We start from the raw sequence: 18933 nt of genomic DNA, 5'->3' as shown, positions 1-18933 counted from the left end.
CAGTTAGCCTGCTATAGGCATGTGACGTGAAAAGAAATAAACCTTTACTCATATAAGCCACTAAGATTTGGGGATTGTTGTTGTGGCTGCCTAATCTGACTGATACAGGCACCAGTTCCAAGAAGACCTGGTAGCTGATGACAAGGAACCTGAGATTGGAGGGTAGAAAGATAGAAATGCACACATGGTATGGAAAATCACTTGGTAAAAATGTTATTTCCTCATACTTGGAAAGTGAATCAGTTATTGAATGAACTTCCTCCTCCAAGGAAAGAGGTTGGAAAACAGAATATTGATAGTAGTTTGTATTGGTTGCTACTGGCTGCACTTGGCAAGATCTATAAAAAAGAGATGATTTCAGAAAAAAAAAATTGGCCCATAGAAGCAGGATGGAAAGGAAATAGAGTCCAGAAATCTAGGGGTGTGCAGCTTTGGAAGAAGTGATATTTTTCAATTTTATCTGGTAAAAAGATGAAATTGAGAATTTTGAGCAAAAAAGGTAAATTAAAACAGCTTTCTGATGGAGAGAAAAAATTAAAGATGGACAGGCTTGAAGCTCTGACTCGGGTGGGGCAAAGGCAAGATATGTAACCTAAATATTTGTACCCCCATAATATGCTGAAATAAAAAAAATTAAAAAGAAAATTAAAGATATAGCTTTCCCAGTAATTTCACTGAGTTAAGATGTCTTAGAAGAAAGTATTAATTAAGGAGGAAACACTAGTAAATTCTAACTCAAGAAAAAGAGTAAAAGAGGAGCTTTCCTATTGAAGCTTGGTAAACAAACAAATATATAAAGAGTATTAGAGAGAGAAAGAGGGAGAGAATGTGAAAAAGAGAGAGAAATGGAGGCAAGAAAACAAAGGAAAAAGCAATCTAAGAAGTTTTTCAGAAAACATATGTGTGCATAGTCACTGCCCAAGGAGTGGATGGAAACATAAGAAGTCAGCTAAGTTTCCTAGAGAGTTCATTGCCAAAAGATCCACCAGCCTGGACTAAAAGAATCTGTTGACAATTAGATACCTAGAACCACCACCTAAATATTTAAGGATGGTGATATGCCAAATAGTAGAGTTTGGCATTTCAATAGATGGTGAAAGTGCATGTTTATGGAAGTGAAATGTACTTAGAAACTCTTCTACCCCCAGGAAGTGCATGTTCCTCAGGCTCACTGCAGATACTGCCAAGGAAGATAATGGAAAGAGAAGGACCTCCCATAGGGAGGAGCTAGGTGTCACTGGAGGCCAAAGGACAGATTTGGGTCGAGCTGGAATCAGGGAACACAACCCATGCCTTGGATAGGTGCCCTTCAGAATGCCTATTTGGTGGGATTGCTAAATGGCTTGGTTCTTTTCAAATGAAAGTGTTTACTGGGGTGATCCCGTTCCTGTTCTATCACTAGTCACAACGTGTGAGGGACCAGATAATTCGTCTCTTCCACGTGTTTGCAGGTCCAGAGGAGTCTCAGATGAGCCTGATGTTGACAGGATTGTCCACCACCCAGAGATCTTCTACAAGGAGCTTGATGAATTGGGGTGATCTCCCCTTGGGGAAGGGAGGAGGGCCCTTTGAGCACTGTAAGGAGAGCACACTGAATATCTGATGCCCAGGAGGACAGATCATGGTAGTCACGCTGGGCTCTTTGCAAATTCTCTGGTTCTCCTTCTCCTAACCCCAGAAAAGACTGTCCTCCCCTGCAGCCTTGAAATGGGATGTAGTCCTGTGACTGAGCAGAAATGATACAAGTCACTTTTAATCACCAGTGCAAGGCTCTGCAGCACATTCTTCCCCCTGCTGGTCGATGGTGGAAATGCATGTCAGGATGGAGCCACATGCCCAGGTCCCTGAATGACTCTGCTGAACAGATGCCCTCTGTCGACCTGTGTTGAATGTGTAGCCTCAGTGAGAAATAAACTTTTTGTTAGTTTAAGCCCCTGGGATTTTGGAGTTGTTTGTTACCAAAGCATAATCTAGTTGATCCTGACTGACACACATAAACTTCATGCTAGAAACAGAGGTTTCATTCTGAATGTGTCTTCTTTCTCAAACCTTAGATGAGTGGAAAATAAGATTCAATCTTGTGTTTTCTTTATCTGGTTATGTAAAAATGCAAAGTAAACTAAAATAGCATAAAAATTTATTAAGGAACAATTCTATTCCAGATATTGAGCCCCAGAGATTAATTTGTAGTCTCTTATTTAATTCTCAGAATAACCATATGCAGCTAGTATAATTATCCTCAATTTGCAGACGAGACAAAAAGATCAGAGAGTAAGCATCTTCCCAAAGTCACATAGTCAACAAATAACTGGGGTGTACTTCAATTTACACCTATCTATCCCTAAAGATGTAACTCTGCGTGTATGCATATGTGTGTGTGTGTGTGTGTGTTTAGTTTCATTTTAGCACTATCTTGCTTCCAAGACAGAGTTAAAATGTCAAGAAAGTTGTGTGAATTATGGCTTGTCAGTAATCTTACATGCAAATTTGTCACTTACACATCATAATGTGCAGTTTAGTCTATAAACCATGATTATATTCTTGACCTCTAAGAGTAAGTTGTTTTTTCAGTTAACCTATTCTAGTTCTATTCTATGGAAATGATGCCAAGTACAATGGATCCATTTAGATTTTCATGGGTGAAATGGGTCAGCACAGATGAAATCCCATTCATCTGCTTGGATTCTTTTGACTAATAGCACTTTCTGGTGAGACAAATGGGTGCGGTATCTGAGGCTGCACTGTTTGATGGAATACAGGGACCAGGGTTCCATTCCCTGATCTGCCGTTAAGTCACCGTGTGACTCTGGGTATAGTGCCTCCTCTCTTTGTATCACTTAACATAAAAACCAAAACCCCAAAAAATCATGAACCTGCCGCAGAAGTTCCTGTATGGCCTGGTTTCTGCTAGGGTCTTTAGCCACATCTCATATCTCTGTCCCCCTCACTCTTTTAATTCAGCCATGTGACTGCCTTCTGCGGGGTCTTTGCACTTACTGTTAACTAACTTGAAGCAATCTTCTCACATCTTCACCTGGGCACCTGCCTAACTCCTCATCCTTCAGTTCTCAGCCCAAGTGCCACTTTTTGGGTGATATCCTTTATGACTCCTAAATTAGATCAGGTCTCTCCATTACAAGATCTTATGTATTTTATACCCTTACTTCAAAGCACTCTCACACTATGTTTTCATATCTTGCTACCTGGGAATATTTATGAAAGCTAGTTTCCCCCACTAAATTATAAACTTGGTATAAACATGGTAAAAATCACCATGTTTATACCAAGTTTATAATTTAGTGGGGGAAACTATAAACATGGTTTATAAACTACAAACATGGTGACATTTGTTTTGGCTCAGCATTGTATGCTCTGTGCTTAGCACAACCCTCGTTACATAGAAGATACCAATTATTTTTGTTAAATGAATGAAATGAGTGTGTAAAATGAGAGGGCTGGGCAAGGCGATCATTTAATTTTTCTGTACTTATATTCAATGGTTTGCCAGACTTAGTCTGCAATTTTCCTGAGAATAACACAGAGCAAATTTAAACAGCCCATGTGACTCATAGCTCCTTCGTGCCAGACTCAGTAGCAAATACCACAGCTTGTGTGTAAAGAAGGCACCAAGAATTATTTGTGCACATGCTGTTCTCTGGAGAAAAAGCAATTGCTATATTTGAGAGAGGCAGAAACAAGAAATAAATGGAAGATGGTCAAATAAGGTCAATCAGTTTTTCTAGGCACCCAACTTACTTGAAATACAGTATTTGGAGAGACCACCACACATATTTTTTTAAAAATCTATGAAAAATCCACTAATGCACTGGTGCATGAATACACAGTAGCGAATAATTCAAGATGTATAGCAATGTGCAGCCATGTATCTCAAATTAGAATTGAGCTCATTGAAGGTAAAATTAGATGCTAACATATTTAAAAAGTCCAAACACAATTTTCTCTCCTCCTTCTTTGTCCAAAGTCATGGAATAAAAAGTTCCAAGCTAAGATTGATCAACTGACAATGCTATTGTATAAAATATTTAGATCACTGTTTTCACTAACACTGAAAACAAAAGTCCAAGGGGTCTCCCTATTTGTAATTCTTGAACCTATCTTGATAATTCCTTGAAATTGTCCCTGTATGAGATGGTTCTTGGTTAACTCTCCGGCCCCATCACTTACTGTTCCAATCTCAGAGTCTCCAGTAGATACACAAATTTCTTTCAGTTTCTAGAAAGCTCTACATTCCCTCTTGGCTTTTGGTATTCCCAATATTGGGTCTTCTTACTAAAATACTTCCCCATCCACCTCTTTGCCTAGATAATTCCCCCTTTTTCCCCAGAATTACAGAGGGTCACTTCTGGGAAAGCTTCCCTAACCTTCCATGTTTAGATCAGAGACCCCTTTTTGGGCTCCCACAGTACCCTAGGGTTTCTCTCTTTATCCCTTAGCACACTGCATTACAATTGCTTCCTTAGCTTATTAGAGGAGAGATTACCTTATGCACGTCCCACCCTACCATCCAACACGGTGGGTAATTCTGTAACTGCTTGCTACAGGAAGAAATCAGGTCTGTAAATAAGTCTAAAATTTTTCCAGGCATTTTAAAAGTCATTCTGGAAGTACCTCATTGTTTTCTGAGGTTATGCTACAATGAGAAATATACTCCATACAAACTCTACCTTCCTGCCTAGCAATTTTAATTTAAATTAAATAATTTGTGGGTTTTGGTTCTTGGTAATAAAGGTAATATGAATAAAGGAAACCCACAAGTCCAAAACCCTAACTGAACTCACATTTTATTTTCTCCAAAATAAATAATCGTAAGAGATGATTATTAGCTTTTGACTAACTTGATTTTCCTCCCAATGTATTCTCAGAGAACAGAAATGAATTGAAATCAAGAAAGAAAAGGGGCCCAGGAAAGAAGTCCAACATACAGGTTTATTACTGTCTGAATAATCAGCATGAAACCATTCTGCATTGCTCTGATACTGAGTATGATCAAACCTATATTTATCTTTTGGAAATGAATTTCTATGTCTAATATAAGATGTGTTTTCTCATTACTATTTCTTCAGCATTTATGGAAAATATATGTATTTTTTTTTTAAAGTATGAAGAATCTGTCAGCTTTCTGAGCATTGTGACTCTTCTAAAAGAAATCGATGACAGCTAGCCATAGGACCCTTGATGCTATCAAGTTAAATGTCCTCCATGGGCCAGAAGAGACAACCTAGGAAGGCACCACACAACAGTTTCCTTTATTTTCTATGACTGAAAAATAGAAAGCCCCCAAATCCTTGCACGATAAGTAGAGGAAAGAGTTGCAAATTAACTAAAGCGAAGAGGGAGAAAAGGCATTTCCTCCACCTCTGACAAAGGAAACTTAGAGTGATCAAGGGAAGGAACAAGATTTTCTACTTAGCTCCATAATTTTCATCCTCATGTTGCTAAAGGGACATCATCATTAGCACATGGAGGGGTAAGTCTACATTTTGAAGTCTTTTTTCCTGTCATTGCTCACAGAAAGCAACAAAGAAGCACCAAATAAACAGAATCTCTTATCTGAAATGCAGGAAAAAGGAAGCTAGTTCCTGGGAAATACCTTTACCTATCAGTAAGGAAACTGGTGCATGGGAAATACAGAAGAAAAATGGGGAGGTCTTCGTTGCTGCCCCATGGGAAGAAATGTGAGGTGGTTGCACAGGTGGACTTCATAAAAACTTTGGTGTGTTAAGGAATTGGTTACAAAAAGTACGCAGCAGCCAATGGAATTGTTTTGTTTGATCTCTGCAGAGGATTTAGGGCTACAAAGAGCAGGAGGCATGGTTTTTGCATTGGCTATTTTAGTATTCATGTCTCCTGTACTGCTTTCTAATAAGTTAAGATGAAACGGGAGACTGCATGCAGGAGTGAGAGATGCAAGAAAAGCAGTACTGAAAAATAAAAATGAACAAAAGTGCACCTCAACTTCCCTTTTATTGTGAACAGGCAAGAGAACCACAATACCAATCTTAGTGTTATTGCTTAACACTTCACATTTACAAAAGGACTTGCAGTCATTTTTACATGTTATTTACCAATACTTTTCTGATAGAGGCTGAGGAGCTCTGTTGCTATGCTGAACATCCATTTTATATTGATATATTAAATGGTTTTTCCAAAAAGGAAGACAAACATGCAGTCTGTGCCAGCATGTTACCAAAATGGTCAACGAGAATAATTGTTTCCTGTGTTGTTTGGGTAAGACCAAACCAATGGTTGCCTGACTATTCAAATTTTGTTTTCTTTCTGTTATATAGAGTTGCTTTTTCACTCCTACTCTCACCTCCACTCCATTCAGTTCATTATTGCTTAAGCATACCCCTTACACAGTGTTTCTAACATATAAATAACATAACAGGATATGATATAAAGATACATGAGTGGGTACCTGTGCTCCTGCCTGTGGAATAGCATCTTCCTACGAGGAGCATGTCTTGTCGAGCATGCTGAGAAATGTTTGCTCAAGCTAAGCAGGCAAAGTATGCTAAGATTCAGAAACTCTAGCTAACCTTAGGTTTTAGGTTTTTGTAAATTAATCTGTTAGTTTGGATGGATAAAATCATTCAATAAATAAGTAGACCGCAAACCAGGAGACTGTCTCTGTCTCTTAACTGTCATCCTCACTTTCCCAACAAATTGACTTAGCATTTCTTCTGGGGGAAAGATGACAGTGGGAAGTTCTATAATCCTTAATGTATTAGATTTGGGGACAATCTATATATTTTTTTATTCCAATGGGAAATATTTCTTCATTAATTATGACGTGGCCCAAACAGCATGGAAATCTGTCAGTTACCTGACTTATTTATTCAGTTTTGCCAGACAAGAAGCCTTGATTAAAAATACAAGCCAACAGGAGAAATTATGCAGATAAACCATCTACATTTCTTCAACAAATGTGAATAATATGCCTTCACTTGGGGCTATGTCGTCACAGCCTAGCTGGTAATCAACTATTTTTTTAAAGTACAAGTCCCAGTGAAATGAAGAGTGCTAAGTAGAGTAGACATTTATTTCAAAGCTATGGGTATGTCTGAGTATAGAAAAGGGGTTCAAAATCTTTAAATATGTTTCCATTATAAGAACTTTTCTATATGTATATGTTAATTTCTTTATTTCCTTCCATTTCAAATCTGGTGAATTGAGTCAATAGATAACCTGTTTATCTTTACTTCTTAGTCTGTGGATTGTTACATCTAACATATGAAAACTACGGAAAATAGGCCCCTTCTCCAGAGCAGTGGATTGCAGTGGTGGCCTGTGGCAGTGTCACTTGTCTCCCCTCTGCATGGAGAGCTTGCGTTGACTGATGCCTCTAAGATATAAAGGTACAGTCCTTGCGCTAATGTTGGTGTTACTGTAATACCCATAGTCCCTGCAATTTATTGAGTGCATTCTATGTGTTAGATGATTTATAAACACAGTTTTATTTTAAAAAATTACTCAAATGACCCCCCCAAAATGAAGACAATAGGATTCAGAGTATTTATATGACTGTAGGTCCTAGGTGTGTGTTTCCACCCAGGTCTTTCTGATTCAAAGTTCATGTTTTCTTCCTAGATTCCTCCAAGCAGGGAGTTAAATCAGGCCATGCGAAAACTTTGAGTAGGGTGGCTATATGTTCCAGTCTATACCTGTTGTCCTGGGGTAATTAATAGGTTCCCCTTTCATGCTCACAATTGTCCCAGTTTGGACAATGGGACAATTGGATAATCAGCCCACCTCTGAGCAAGGTTTAAAATGAAGATAATCTTTGTCTGAGGTATTATTTAGAATGCTTTACTTAATTTTTCTGCCTTCATAGAAGGACTTTAAACAAGTAACAAATGGGACTTAGCTTGGTGTATTTGGGAAAACAGATGGATTTGTGGACGCAAATCGTTTATTGGTTGGAGCTAACATCTCCCTGTCTCTTATCCTCTGTTTCTTCTATCGCCTCTTTTTGGCAATCTTTTGTCCTTCCTCTTTTCTCTCTCCTTCTCCTCGTCTCCATGTCTCATTCTGTGTGGGCTTTCTCTATGGATCAAGTGTCAAAAATTGATTCTTTGTGGTTTTTTTTTTCTTTCGCTTTAGTTTGTGATGAATCTTTAAAACACAGCTTGCCCTCTCATTCAGATGTTTAAGCCACTATCAATGGTATTTTTGTCAAAAAGAGAAATAAAAATCATTTGAAGACATTGCTAACTTATTTTTCTTTCTTCCTTCTCCTTAATCTCGCTGCTACTATTCCACCACTTCTTTACTACGACCGCCGTGTATTGGTGTCCAGGGAGCTTTCTCGTCGCAGTTCCCGGACAATGCTACTGCAGGTTTCGCTGGGGCAAGCCAGCTTCGAAATGTATTATTTCAAGCACCACCTCACATGTCTTTCTTTCCTCTTCTCCTGCTCTTACAGGCAAACTGTTGTCCTGTTTCTAGTATTTTAAAGGGCTTCCAGGAAGAGAAAAGGAAACGATTTTTTTAAAAAACTGAATCCGATAAAATACATAACTGCTTAAAAGACACATGCAAGAAGAAAATCTGACTTTCACTTTTGTCGGGTTTTAAATGTATGGCTTTGATTTATGGATCAAAATTGCTCATTTATTATTTTATCTATACAGCTCTGGGCAATTTTGACAGTTAAAATTTAGTTTTATTGACCAGTGCAGCCACTGTGCCCACGAGGGGACTGGTGCACACAGCCTGCTGCACTCAAGAAACGATGATTTTTGATTCCATGACTGAGTCCGATTGGGAATCATAACCGATATAACAGTAAGTTCCAAATCTCAGTGCCCAAGGCAAGAGGTTTGCTGTAAAACACAATCACCCTTTAAGGAGGGGAGGAAGAGAATCCCCAGTAGAAGTTTGCAAGCACAATTTCATGAGGCTAGGATAGGCCACAAATATATATCTGTCCATCCAAACTACACAGCAGAATAAGGGGGCGTTTCTCTAAAGACCCTGTTCCCTAGACTAAAGATTAATGAGCAAAAATGCCAAATGTTAGTTACAGAGATGCTGAACTCAACCATTTTGATGTGAGAACATTTACTAGTGCTATTAACCAATCTTGCACTTTTCAATCAATAAAAAAAAAAACAAAAAAAAAACAGAAGAATTTTTTGGGGGTGGGGAGGATGTTTGGTCCTCCCCTTCCACCTCCCTCCCCACCACTCTGTTGCAGCACACACAGAAACATAAACCAGTCCAGTTTTAATTTAGGTCTATTCGTTTACCAAATTGGCCACCTCTGCAATGTTAATTTAGTCTTTTACTCAAAAATCCCCCGGTGATACATAAGCAAACCTCCAAAGAGGAACAAATCAATACTACGTCTAATTTGATTAACCGTGTTTTCCAATTCATCAAGACAGCTCGGACCTGAAATAAAAGTGAGTAAATAAATAAATAATGCACTCACTTGTGAGTATTTTCCACGTCTTCTTTTCATCATCGTAATACTGAACCAAATTGCTGGGGAGCCGGTCCGGTCCAGGAGGCAGCCCTCCAACCAATAACAGCATTTTCTTGTTAGAGCGAATTCTTCACCCAAAACAAAAGAGGAGATGAATAACCACATTATTGTAGAGTCTTTTTAGTGGCAACGAAATCATAACCATCAAAAGAATGTTCCTTGCTTGCAGATTTCTATTTCATTTTTTCCTGTTTCTTCTCCCATTCGTGTCTCAACAATTTTTTTTTGAACCAAGCAGAAAAATGATCAGAAGAGCTGCACATCCCCATACTCATAGAATAATAAGCTCCCTTTATGCAATTTGTTAGAGGTTCATTCTAGAACGACCTTTTTCTTATATTATCCCTTTAAATCATCACTCTTTACAGCTGAGTACACATGAAATGCTCTGGAGTTGTACTAAGGTTAAGCATTAAAGTTGCATGTCAAAAATCGTATTAGTCAAAATCATTATTATAAGCCATTCTCCACTCAAAGAACCTTGAAAAAATTAAGGTTATGCAGAGAGTTTGTGAGCCAACTCTTTAATCACCCAGGGAACTTCAAATACCAGTTTGGTACAATTAGTAGCAAAGGGCTAACTGGGGTGGGTTAACCAGTTTGATTGTGATTTTTTTGTTTGTTTGTTTAATTTAGCTTAGACTTCTTCTGCCTTCTCCCCTTTCCCCCACCCCCAGCTCGCCCTCCCCTCTGCTCTCCCCCTGTGCACCACCGGCGATATAGCAGCACCAATTGGTAAAAATGAGACTGTGATGTTGTTGTGAGCCTCCCCAGAGTGGAGCCCTGCCAATGCTTGCCACTGATCCAGCGGCATGAACCTGCTCAACTGTGCAAAGTCACTCTAATTCCCTCCCTCTGTTTTTCTACCTTCTCCCCCAGGGGGCAACCACTGAAAGGAGTGACTACCCACCCATCAAGAGCTGGCAATTCGCTGCTATTAACCGTGACTGTGATTCCCAGTCTGCCTGGCAGTTCCTGAGAACAGGCCTGCAACGTCTCATATGCAGTAAAAGCTATAAGATGCACCCTGGCCGGCACACTCGACCTGATGGATGTACAATCCTCAGGAACAGTAATGGATTGAGCACACTTGGCGATTGAAGCAGGGAGAGGAGGCCCAGATCCCCACAAGGGGCCTGCTGCTTTAACTGTCGCTTTACATATAATTGAACTTTTCATTTACCTGAAGGCTCAAGGTGATGGTGGAAGAAACGGAACAACGATGATTGAAGGAAAAAAAAATATCAATAAAAATGTAAAAGGGTTACTCTTACAAAGGATCACAACTCACAGTGTGGCTCTGAAATCTATGATGACATGCGCAGCCCATTCTGATTCAAGGATGCTTGGCGAAATATGCCCTTGTGGAGAAGCATTGTTTGTTGGTTAAGAACCTAACATTCGGAGAGTTAACTTAATACAGTTAATGACATTGCCATGTGAAGGAAAGGAACGAGAGAATTCCTTTAATGAAACACTGGTGCCATTAAATGCATTGTATGTGCCTCAGTAGGAAAAATACCTTCTGGAGAAACTCCTATGTTAGAGACTTATCGATAGAGGGAGCTGTACTTATAGAAGAATGACTAATGGAATAGCAGCTTGCAATGCTCATTTTTGCCACCCTGTGGATATAGCTAAACGAAAGGAAACAGACAAACACAACTTGTTTGAATTTAACATACCTTTGAACTGGATTCATATCCCTTAGAGACTAGGAGTTGGCAAATAAAACAGAATAACAGCAAAGAGCTCTGTACTTTGAGGATTTCAATGACTGGGGTAGCTTTGTGAGAGGGATTAAAAAAATCAGTGCAGTAAGTACCTGTCTTCTATTTGGAAATAATACATACATAATTCACATGCATTATAGTCTCCTAAATGCATGGCCACAGAACTGAGATAGTAATACAATCATTTTTTTTTTTTACTGTCATCTTTAGCCCAAATAATCGACCACTCTGTGTGTGTAAGAGAAGTCAAGATGAAAGCAAATATTCTTTTTATGTTGCTGTAAGTTCCCACGTGCAGATAGACCTGTTCAACTGGAAGTAATGATTCTGTGGCTGTCCTGACGTCCCTTGTTTACATGCTGCCAGACTTCAGGTGGGGGCATATAGATCAATATCAACAGGATAGAGAAGAAAGGGCTTATTGAAGTAGTGGTTGTGACAAAAACAAGGTAATTAAATATCCATTTTAATATGTATATAAATGCACTGCTTTACAAACGTGTTTAATGAATGACAAAAAGGGATAAATGCATGGCTCAAATGTGTTTCTAAGGCCATTTCATTCACTGATAAGGCCAAGTTCCCTGGACCAATCCCACTGGTGATTCTCCACACTGACTTAGATGGACCATCTCTGCAGATGAGGAGATGATCTAGAGTCTTTGTCACCCTCTGCCCAAAGGGCCAGCTGTCCTCTACACACAGGACTGAGACTACTATACATAAGCCACTGAACAGTGTGCTCATGGTAACAACCTGTGCCCCTGCCAACAATGACATGACTCAAAGGCTAGCTTGAACAGCAGCAGTGAAAGACTCCACATCCCAAAGCTATCCAGGCCTCTGTAGGGAACGTGATGAAGAGTTACATGGAAGTAAAGGAAATCCCACCTAGCCTCACTGGCTGGGTGTTTTCTCGAAGGGGCAATGCTTTGAGGCCATAATGTATGGTCTTAGTAAGTGAAGAGACATTCCAAATCTTTTGCATTGTTATATTTATATCATCGTTCATTCAATTTGTTATGGCATACTACCTAGAGTATTTTGTCTCCAAATCTTGTGTTACTCAATTTTCCAACCCAGTATCAATACTATTTAATTCTAAATAAAGCTTAAAACTCTTCTTTGTGAAGATGAACCACACGGAAACTCAAAAAATGAGATAAAGCATGTGAGAAATTGTATGATACAGAGAAAAGAACACATCAAACACTAAAACATATTAGAGTGAGTGGCTTTCTTGCCATTTTCTCCATCGACTCTCAAACTGGCTCAATCAGTAAGTATAATTTCCCATTTTACAGAGAGCTGAGAAAGTTCCCATAGTTATTATAAGAAAATATACATTTGGATATTACATAAAACTATGAAGCTTTCTGGATCCAAATAAAGGGACCTAACAGAGATCACTCTACATTTCTTATTGCTTAAGAATAATACAAATGAGGAAAACCATCACATATTTTACTTTGATATAAATGCAATGTCAACTATTCAATTACTCCTAGAAAGTAATACATGTGAATAATTCCTGGGGAAAAGCTTCCATTCTTTTTACAATGTGCAATTATAATAGTGACAATGACAATAATGACAGATAATAATGAATGTGTATTGAATATTGAACCCCTAATTAGCATGCTATTTATTTGATGTGTGTGAACTTCAGTTTGAAAACATTATGAACAAAAGATACTTTGTGAACTAGAAAAGTAAAATTAGAAGAACCTGAACGAACTGTGCTGATGGGGGTTTTAATTCTTTTCTATTAATACATCATTCCGGCAGAGCTTCACAGATTTAATTTTAGATTAGTCAAAATCTACAAATGTAGCCTTATTGCAATAATTAGAGCGCCTTCATATAGCAACATGATATACTTTTAGAAGCTCTTTACATAGGGAACCAATTTAGCCAGAATTAATATGTTCTCTTCATAGCTTTTATTATTTTTAAAATACTCCTTTCATTCCTCATTGTAGCACCACCTAGACCAAAGTAATGTATTTAAAAGATAAAGAATTATTAGAGAAATTTAAACAAAAAGCTGAGTATATCATGATTAATAATATTTGAATGCTTTTGATTTGAGTTCCGAGGTTCTGCATAGAAAAATGTAAGGTTAAAAAGGCGATGGAATTTGAAGGTCTCCTTTGTTCCATCTCAGTAATTGCCCAACATTTACCATGTGTCACATTTGAGCGTGCGTGTGCGTGTGTACGCGTGTGTGCTGGCGCACATACATACTCTGGTTCCGGGGATGAATGATTGAAGGATGACCTAAAACCTCTTGGTGTAAACAAATTTTTCATCATACTGGTGTTCGAAGTATGGTAAAGTCTCATTTATTTATATTTCAGTGATTTGGAACTTCAATAATTGGGAAACAGGCCAGATAAAGTTTTCCTTTCCATGATACATGAGAAAAGCTTTCATTAACTAGATTGCAAGAAGAGTTTTAACCTATTTAAGAAATCAGTTGATTTGCTAGTACCTTAGAGCTACCTATGTATATTTAGACAAAATTCACTTACATATTACAAATGATTCTCATTTATTTATCAAAGAAGGTATTTTGCAATGTTCTGAGAATCACTGCATTATAGAGTTAAAAGAGAACTTTGAGGCAATCTAGTGTAGTGATTTCTAAGCCTGGCTAGTTACCAGGATCATCTAAGGGATTTAGAAATTTTAGATTCTTGATATAGATTCTCAGTTCCCAATTCTCAGAAATTATGATTCAATGGGATGAGGCCTTAAAAATCAATAATGTTTCACAGCCTTCTAGTTGATTCTAACACACAGCCAGACTTAGAACCACTAACTTGGTCCAGTTTTCTACATAACGAAGAAATTTTTTAAAATTATTTTTTCATAAGTAATTATTCTTATCTATTTGGAAATTTGTAATGAAATGGATCTTAGTTTTTCAAGTGCACTCTAATGTTGAAAGTTGTTGGACAGATGTGTTAGATATATTTTGTCTCCTTATGGTAAGCTGAAGAACCAACCTAGGTTTTCTAGAGAAAAAGCCAAGAACTTGCTTCTGTAGCACACAGCACTTCAAATATTGGAAGATAGTTGCCAGACATCTTCTCCATTTTGAAAAGCTTCCTTTTTTTCTGAAAAAGTTTCCATTTTCCTTACTATCCTGGTCACCTCCTTGGAGTATTCTCTAAACTGTCACTGTTCCTTTTAACATGCGAAGGTCAGAATTAAATATAACAAATGTGATATATAATATGAGCAATACTATTTTCCTTTTAAGTCTTCCTAAAATCACAATAGGCTTTTAGCAGTTATAATGCAGTGTTGGGTCTCTGTTCAGTTTCTAGCTGACTACAAATATAGATTTTTTTTTTTGAGACAGAGTTTCACTCTGTTGCCCTGAGTAGAGTGCCGTGGTGTCAGCTTAGCTCACAGCAACCTCAGACTCCTGGGCTCAAACGATCCTCTTGCCTCAGCCTCCCAAATAGCTGGGACTACAGGCATGTGCCACAATGCTTGGCTAATTTTTCTATTTTTAGTAGACATGGGGTCTCACTCTTGCTCAGGCTGGTCTTGAACTCCTGAGCTCAGGTAATTCTCCCAGAGTGCTAGGCTTATAGGTGTGAGCCACTGCACTGGCCTATAGATTTTTTTTTTTAAAGCAAGTGTTTTTAAGCCAAATATTTCCTATCCTATATTTCTTCTAATTAAAATATTTTAAACATCTATATATGACTATTTTAAACTTTTTAAAATGTTTTCTACTGATTTAGACAGTTTGTTTCATTTGTTTATTATTTAGCAATTGTTAATTGAGTTTCTACTGTGGGGAAGAAGGGCATACATCCCCTTTGTCCTTGGAAATTTTGCTGAAAGATCAATTCACAATAAGGCAGATTAATAAGAGAAAGATTACAAATGTATTTACCATGTGTATGGAGAGAATCACAGAGTGATTACCCCATATCCTGCTGGGTGCAGAAGCTTATGTACCCTCCTTACAGGTGAGGAGATAAGAAATATGGGTAATTCTGTTGAGGGGCAGTAAATGATCACTAGGGAGGATAAATGGATACTTGGGAGAATGAACGGATGGGGGAAAGAGACAGACTTGTAAATGATTCTCTTTGGAAATGAACTTAACCTGAGAGACAAGCATTATTTTCAAATCAATTGGGCTAGGTCTGGTTGGATTCTTGAGTTTCTTTCCTACAATAGACAAGATAACAGGGAGGGGAGAGAAAGACAGCTGTTCTTCTTCATGGGTCCCTCTGGTTTTTGTGGAGATAGAGGGAAGTCCCCTTCCAAAGCCTGTTGATCTCTGAGGGCCTTTAATTCAAAATAGTCTTTATACCAAGGAGTCATATTTTGGGGTGAAAGTCCCTGAGCTCCTCCTATGTTCCAGGTACTGTTCCCAGGACTGGAGATAATAGTAGGAACGAGGGGAGTAAATTCCCTGTTCCTATGGTACTTAATTCCATCCTAGTGGGGCCATCTGTGGAAGCCATCATGATTCTTGAGGCAGAATCATCTAGTTGTTAAGGGTATAGCCTCACAGTTAAGGAGAGATGTCTGGTTTCAGCTCTTAGGAGATAAAGTGCTTTGGGCTAGCCTCTTTGCCCTTTAACTTTATGTGTGAAATGGGATAACAATAGACCTAAGGCATAGGCTTCTTTAATTGTCAGGATTAAAAGAAATAATAGATGTAAACATTTAAAGCAGTGTTTAAAAAAATGCTGATTATCATCATCTTCATCATCATCATCATCATCATCATCATCGTGGTGGTCACTGTCATTGTCATCATCACATCATCAGTAATAGCTATTCCTTTGTGTAAATTGTAGGTTTGACAATCAGGTGGCCTCTATCCCCATGCACATTTTTATACTTAAAAATAATAAAGAGTTGTATTTCTATCGATTAGATATTTTAATTATCTTAACTCATTCTCTCTGAAATGACACTAAATCAGTAGGATTTTTATTCTGTAATTCCCTACCTTGGGTCTTTAGGAGTTGATGGCCATTTTTTGAAAAATAAAGATCTGGTGGAAAAGCTAAGTGGTTTTGAAGTAGTAAAGTAAACCGGAATAGATAACCATTATGCTGTCTTTCAAAAGCCAAGTTAATTTCAAGTTAAGAGTCAGTCAGACCTGGATTTAAATTCTCTTTCTACCATTTCTTATGTTTATATCCATGGGCTGACTCTAAGCCTCAGCTGCCTCAGCTGTAAAGTGGGAGTAACGTAGGGATACAACAGAAAAGGAAGGCCAAGAGAGCCCGAGTGCAGCCATTTTGGCTGACACCAGACTCTGACCACCCTGAATAAGGAAGTTGCCAGCAACTCGCTGGTCCAGGACCCTGGAAGATGGATAAATTACTACGCTGGATGCCTTACAAATTGTATGTGTTTACCTTTCTGTGACAGCAGTTTACAACTAACCTTTATGGCCTGACCTCAAGATAATACTAGTCACTTACGGCTATTTCCCAGCAAGGTTATTGAGCACATAAAAACATTACCATTGTCCCATATGGAGTCCCCCTCCTGCTCAGGAGAGGGGCCCTACTCTTTGGAGTAGGATTCGCTGTCTTTCTCAATAAACTCTCCTGTAGCTAGTTGGCTTACACTTGAATTCTTTCCTACGGGAAGCCAAGAACTCACTTGGCAAGTAATTTCAGGGGGCTTTCCTCCCTTCTGAGGGGCACTGCTTGCATCAGGAATAATGGTATCTTCCCACAAGAATGCTGTGAGGGCTAAATGAAGTCATCTTGGTGTAATGGGAAAATAAATGGTTTCTACTTATAACCAAAACTCCTTCTAGAGCCAGTCCCTCCAGTGAAAGAAAGGCCCTTCATGCTGCGGAAACCTTAAAAGACGAATGTCTCTGCACAGTAAAGGGAGCAAAAAACCTGATGCTCTTAATGTACTCAGGTCTAGGAGGAGGCTGGGGAAGGCAGAAAGAAGTTAGGGCTCTTTTCTATGACCTCCGAATTTCAGTGGACTTTACAAAACCCATGATAGCTTAGGATTTCATAAAAGTAATAAATGGGCAATTTCACATCTGGTGGTACAGCAGTGACGTGTGGGAGTGATCAGGAAAATCCAGGCACCCAGGGAGTCCCAGACATGAGGATGGGTGTCTGAGTCAGTTCAGGCTGCGACAACAAAAATACCATAGCTTGGGTGGTTTAAACAACAGATATTTATTTATCATAGTTTTAGAAGCTGGGAAGTGAAGATCAGGGTGCTGGAAGATTCTGTTCTTGGTTAGGACCCACTTCCTATTTATATCTTCACATGGTGGGGGGCGAGGGAGGTCATAGAGAGAATGAGCATACTACCTCACCTGTCTCTTCTTATAAAGGCACTAATTCCACCATGAGAGCTCAACCCTCACAGCCTAATTATCTACCAAAGACCTCATCTCCAAATAGTAATACATTAGGGATTAGAGTTTCAACTTATGATTTTTTTGTGGGGGGAGGACACAAACATGGCAAAATGTTGAGTTTCCACACATCATAGGACTGGAAGCAACTTTCCCAGATCTTTATCCGACCTAAGAAGCTTCCACCTGACATCTAGGTTACATAGGAAAAATATTTATGTAGTTCGCAAAGTAATCAATTGATGAATTATAGCCATTATTATCATGTGTAATTATTAACCTTACAAAGCACTCATTTGAAAATCCATCTTTGGAATTTTGGAACTTTTATTGCTTAGAAGCCTTTCAGATACCATATGTTACACTGTTTATAAATAGCCAGACTATTTATTGCATATGCAAGTTTAACAAAAACATAAAACCACTGGGCTTCCTGCAATGGTATTGATCCAGATCTCATTCATAAATTCAACTTACTCACTCTCTTGGCTGCTAGCTGTCTCTGTTAAGGTAGTTTCCAAACCTTATGACCTTATGATACCCAAGTCATCAAATTTTATGGTATCCCTGACTCATCCCATTTTCTCGTTACATTCTATAGATTCTATAACTGTAACATTCCTTATATCTTTCTCTTCACTTCACTGCATTCAGCTGGGGTGGTTCTCCCTTAGCTGCTGTGAAGGGGAGCCCCTTCCTTCTGGGCCTCTGTCCATTCTGATCTACCCTACATATTTTGTCAAATGAATTTTAGCAAAGGCCAACACTGATAATCAATTAACTCAATCCTCTTCTTAAACACCATCAATGAATCCCCCATTGCCTATCATATATAAAATACACATTTCCCCCATATTACAACCTCTTTTTTATTCTCCATGTCTCTCTCTCTCTCTCTCTGTCTCCTCTCCCTTTCTCTCTCTCTCGTAGGTAAATGCTTTGCTTGAACTTCATTTTGGGGATAAAAGAGTTTGTGAGTCAAGATCTAAAAAAACTTGGAAGAGGAATTTCAGATGGATACTGCTTAGACCATAGGGAAAAAGCAAGCAGAGGAAGACCACTCCTCTCCAAGTCGTTGGCCAGACAGAGGCTTTTAACGTCAGCTAGCCTTCCCTAAACATCCAGCCAGAATGGACCCAAACTCCCCCAAGGAGAGCTGCAACCCTTTTCTTAAAATTTTCCAGAGAAGTTAAACTCCCTTGAGAATTTGTTCCAGCTGATTTGCTGTTGTATTTAGGTTTCTTTATCATAGCTGTTCTTGGTAATTACACAGCAGCTTTCATCGGAAGAGCCTTTAAATAGACCTG

The 18933-nt window shown here is 38.6% G+C and overlaps 1 protein-coding gene across 1 annotated transcript in view; it reads right to left on the bottom strand.

Annotated features, from left to right (window-relative positions):
- The window catches only part of KLHL14 (kelch like family member 14), a 95666-nt gene that overhangs the window by 56783 nt on the left and 19950 nt on the right, over positions 1-18933 (bottom strand). The window contains exon 2 of the mRNA XM_075993570.1: positions 9458-9579. Coding sequence (XP_075849685.1) covers positions 9458-9579 — 122 coding nt within the window. The remainder of the gene's footprint in view (positions 1-9457; positions 9580-18933) is intronic.

The sequence above is a fragment of the Microcebus murinus genome, chromosome 17 (assembly GCF_040939455.1).
Source record: "Microcebus murinus isolate Inina chromosome 17, M.murinus_Inina_mat1.0, whole genome shotgun sequence".
Lineage (NCBI taxonomy): Eukaryota > Metazoa > Chordata > Mammalia > Primates > Cheirogaleidae > Microcebus > Microcebus murinus.
Note: the sequence above shows the minus strand (reverse complement) of the source record. Positions and strands in the feature narration are given on the sequence as shown.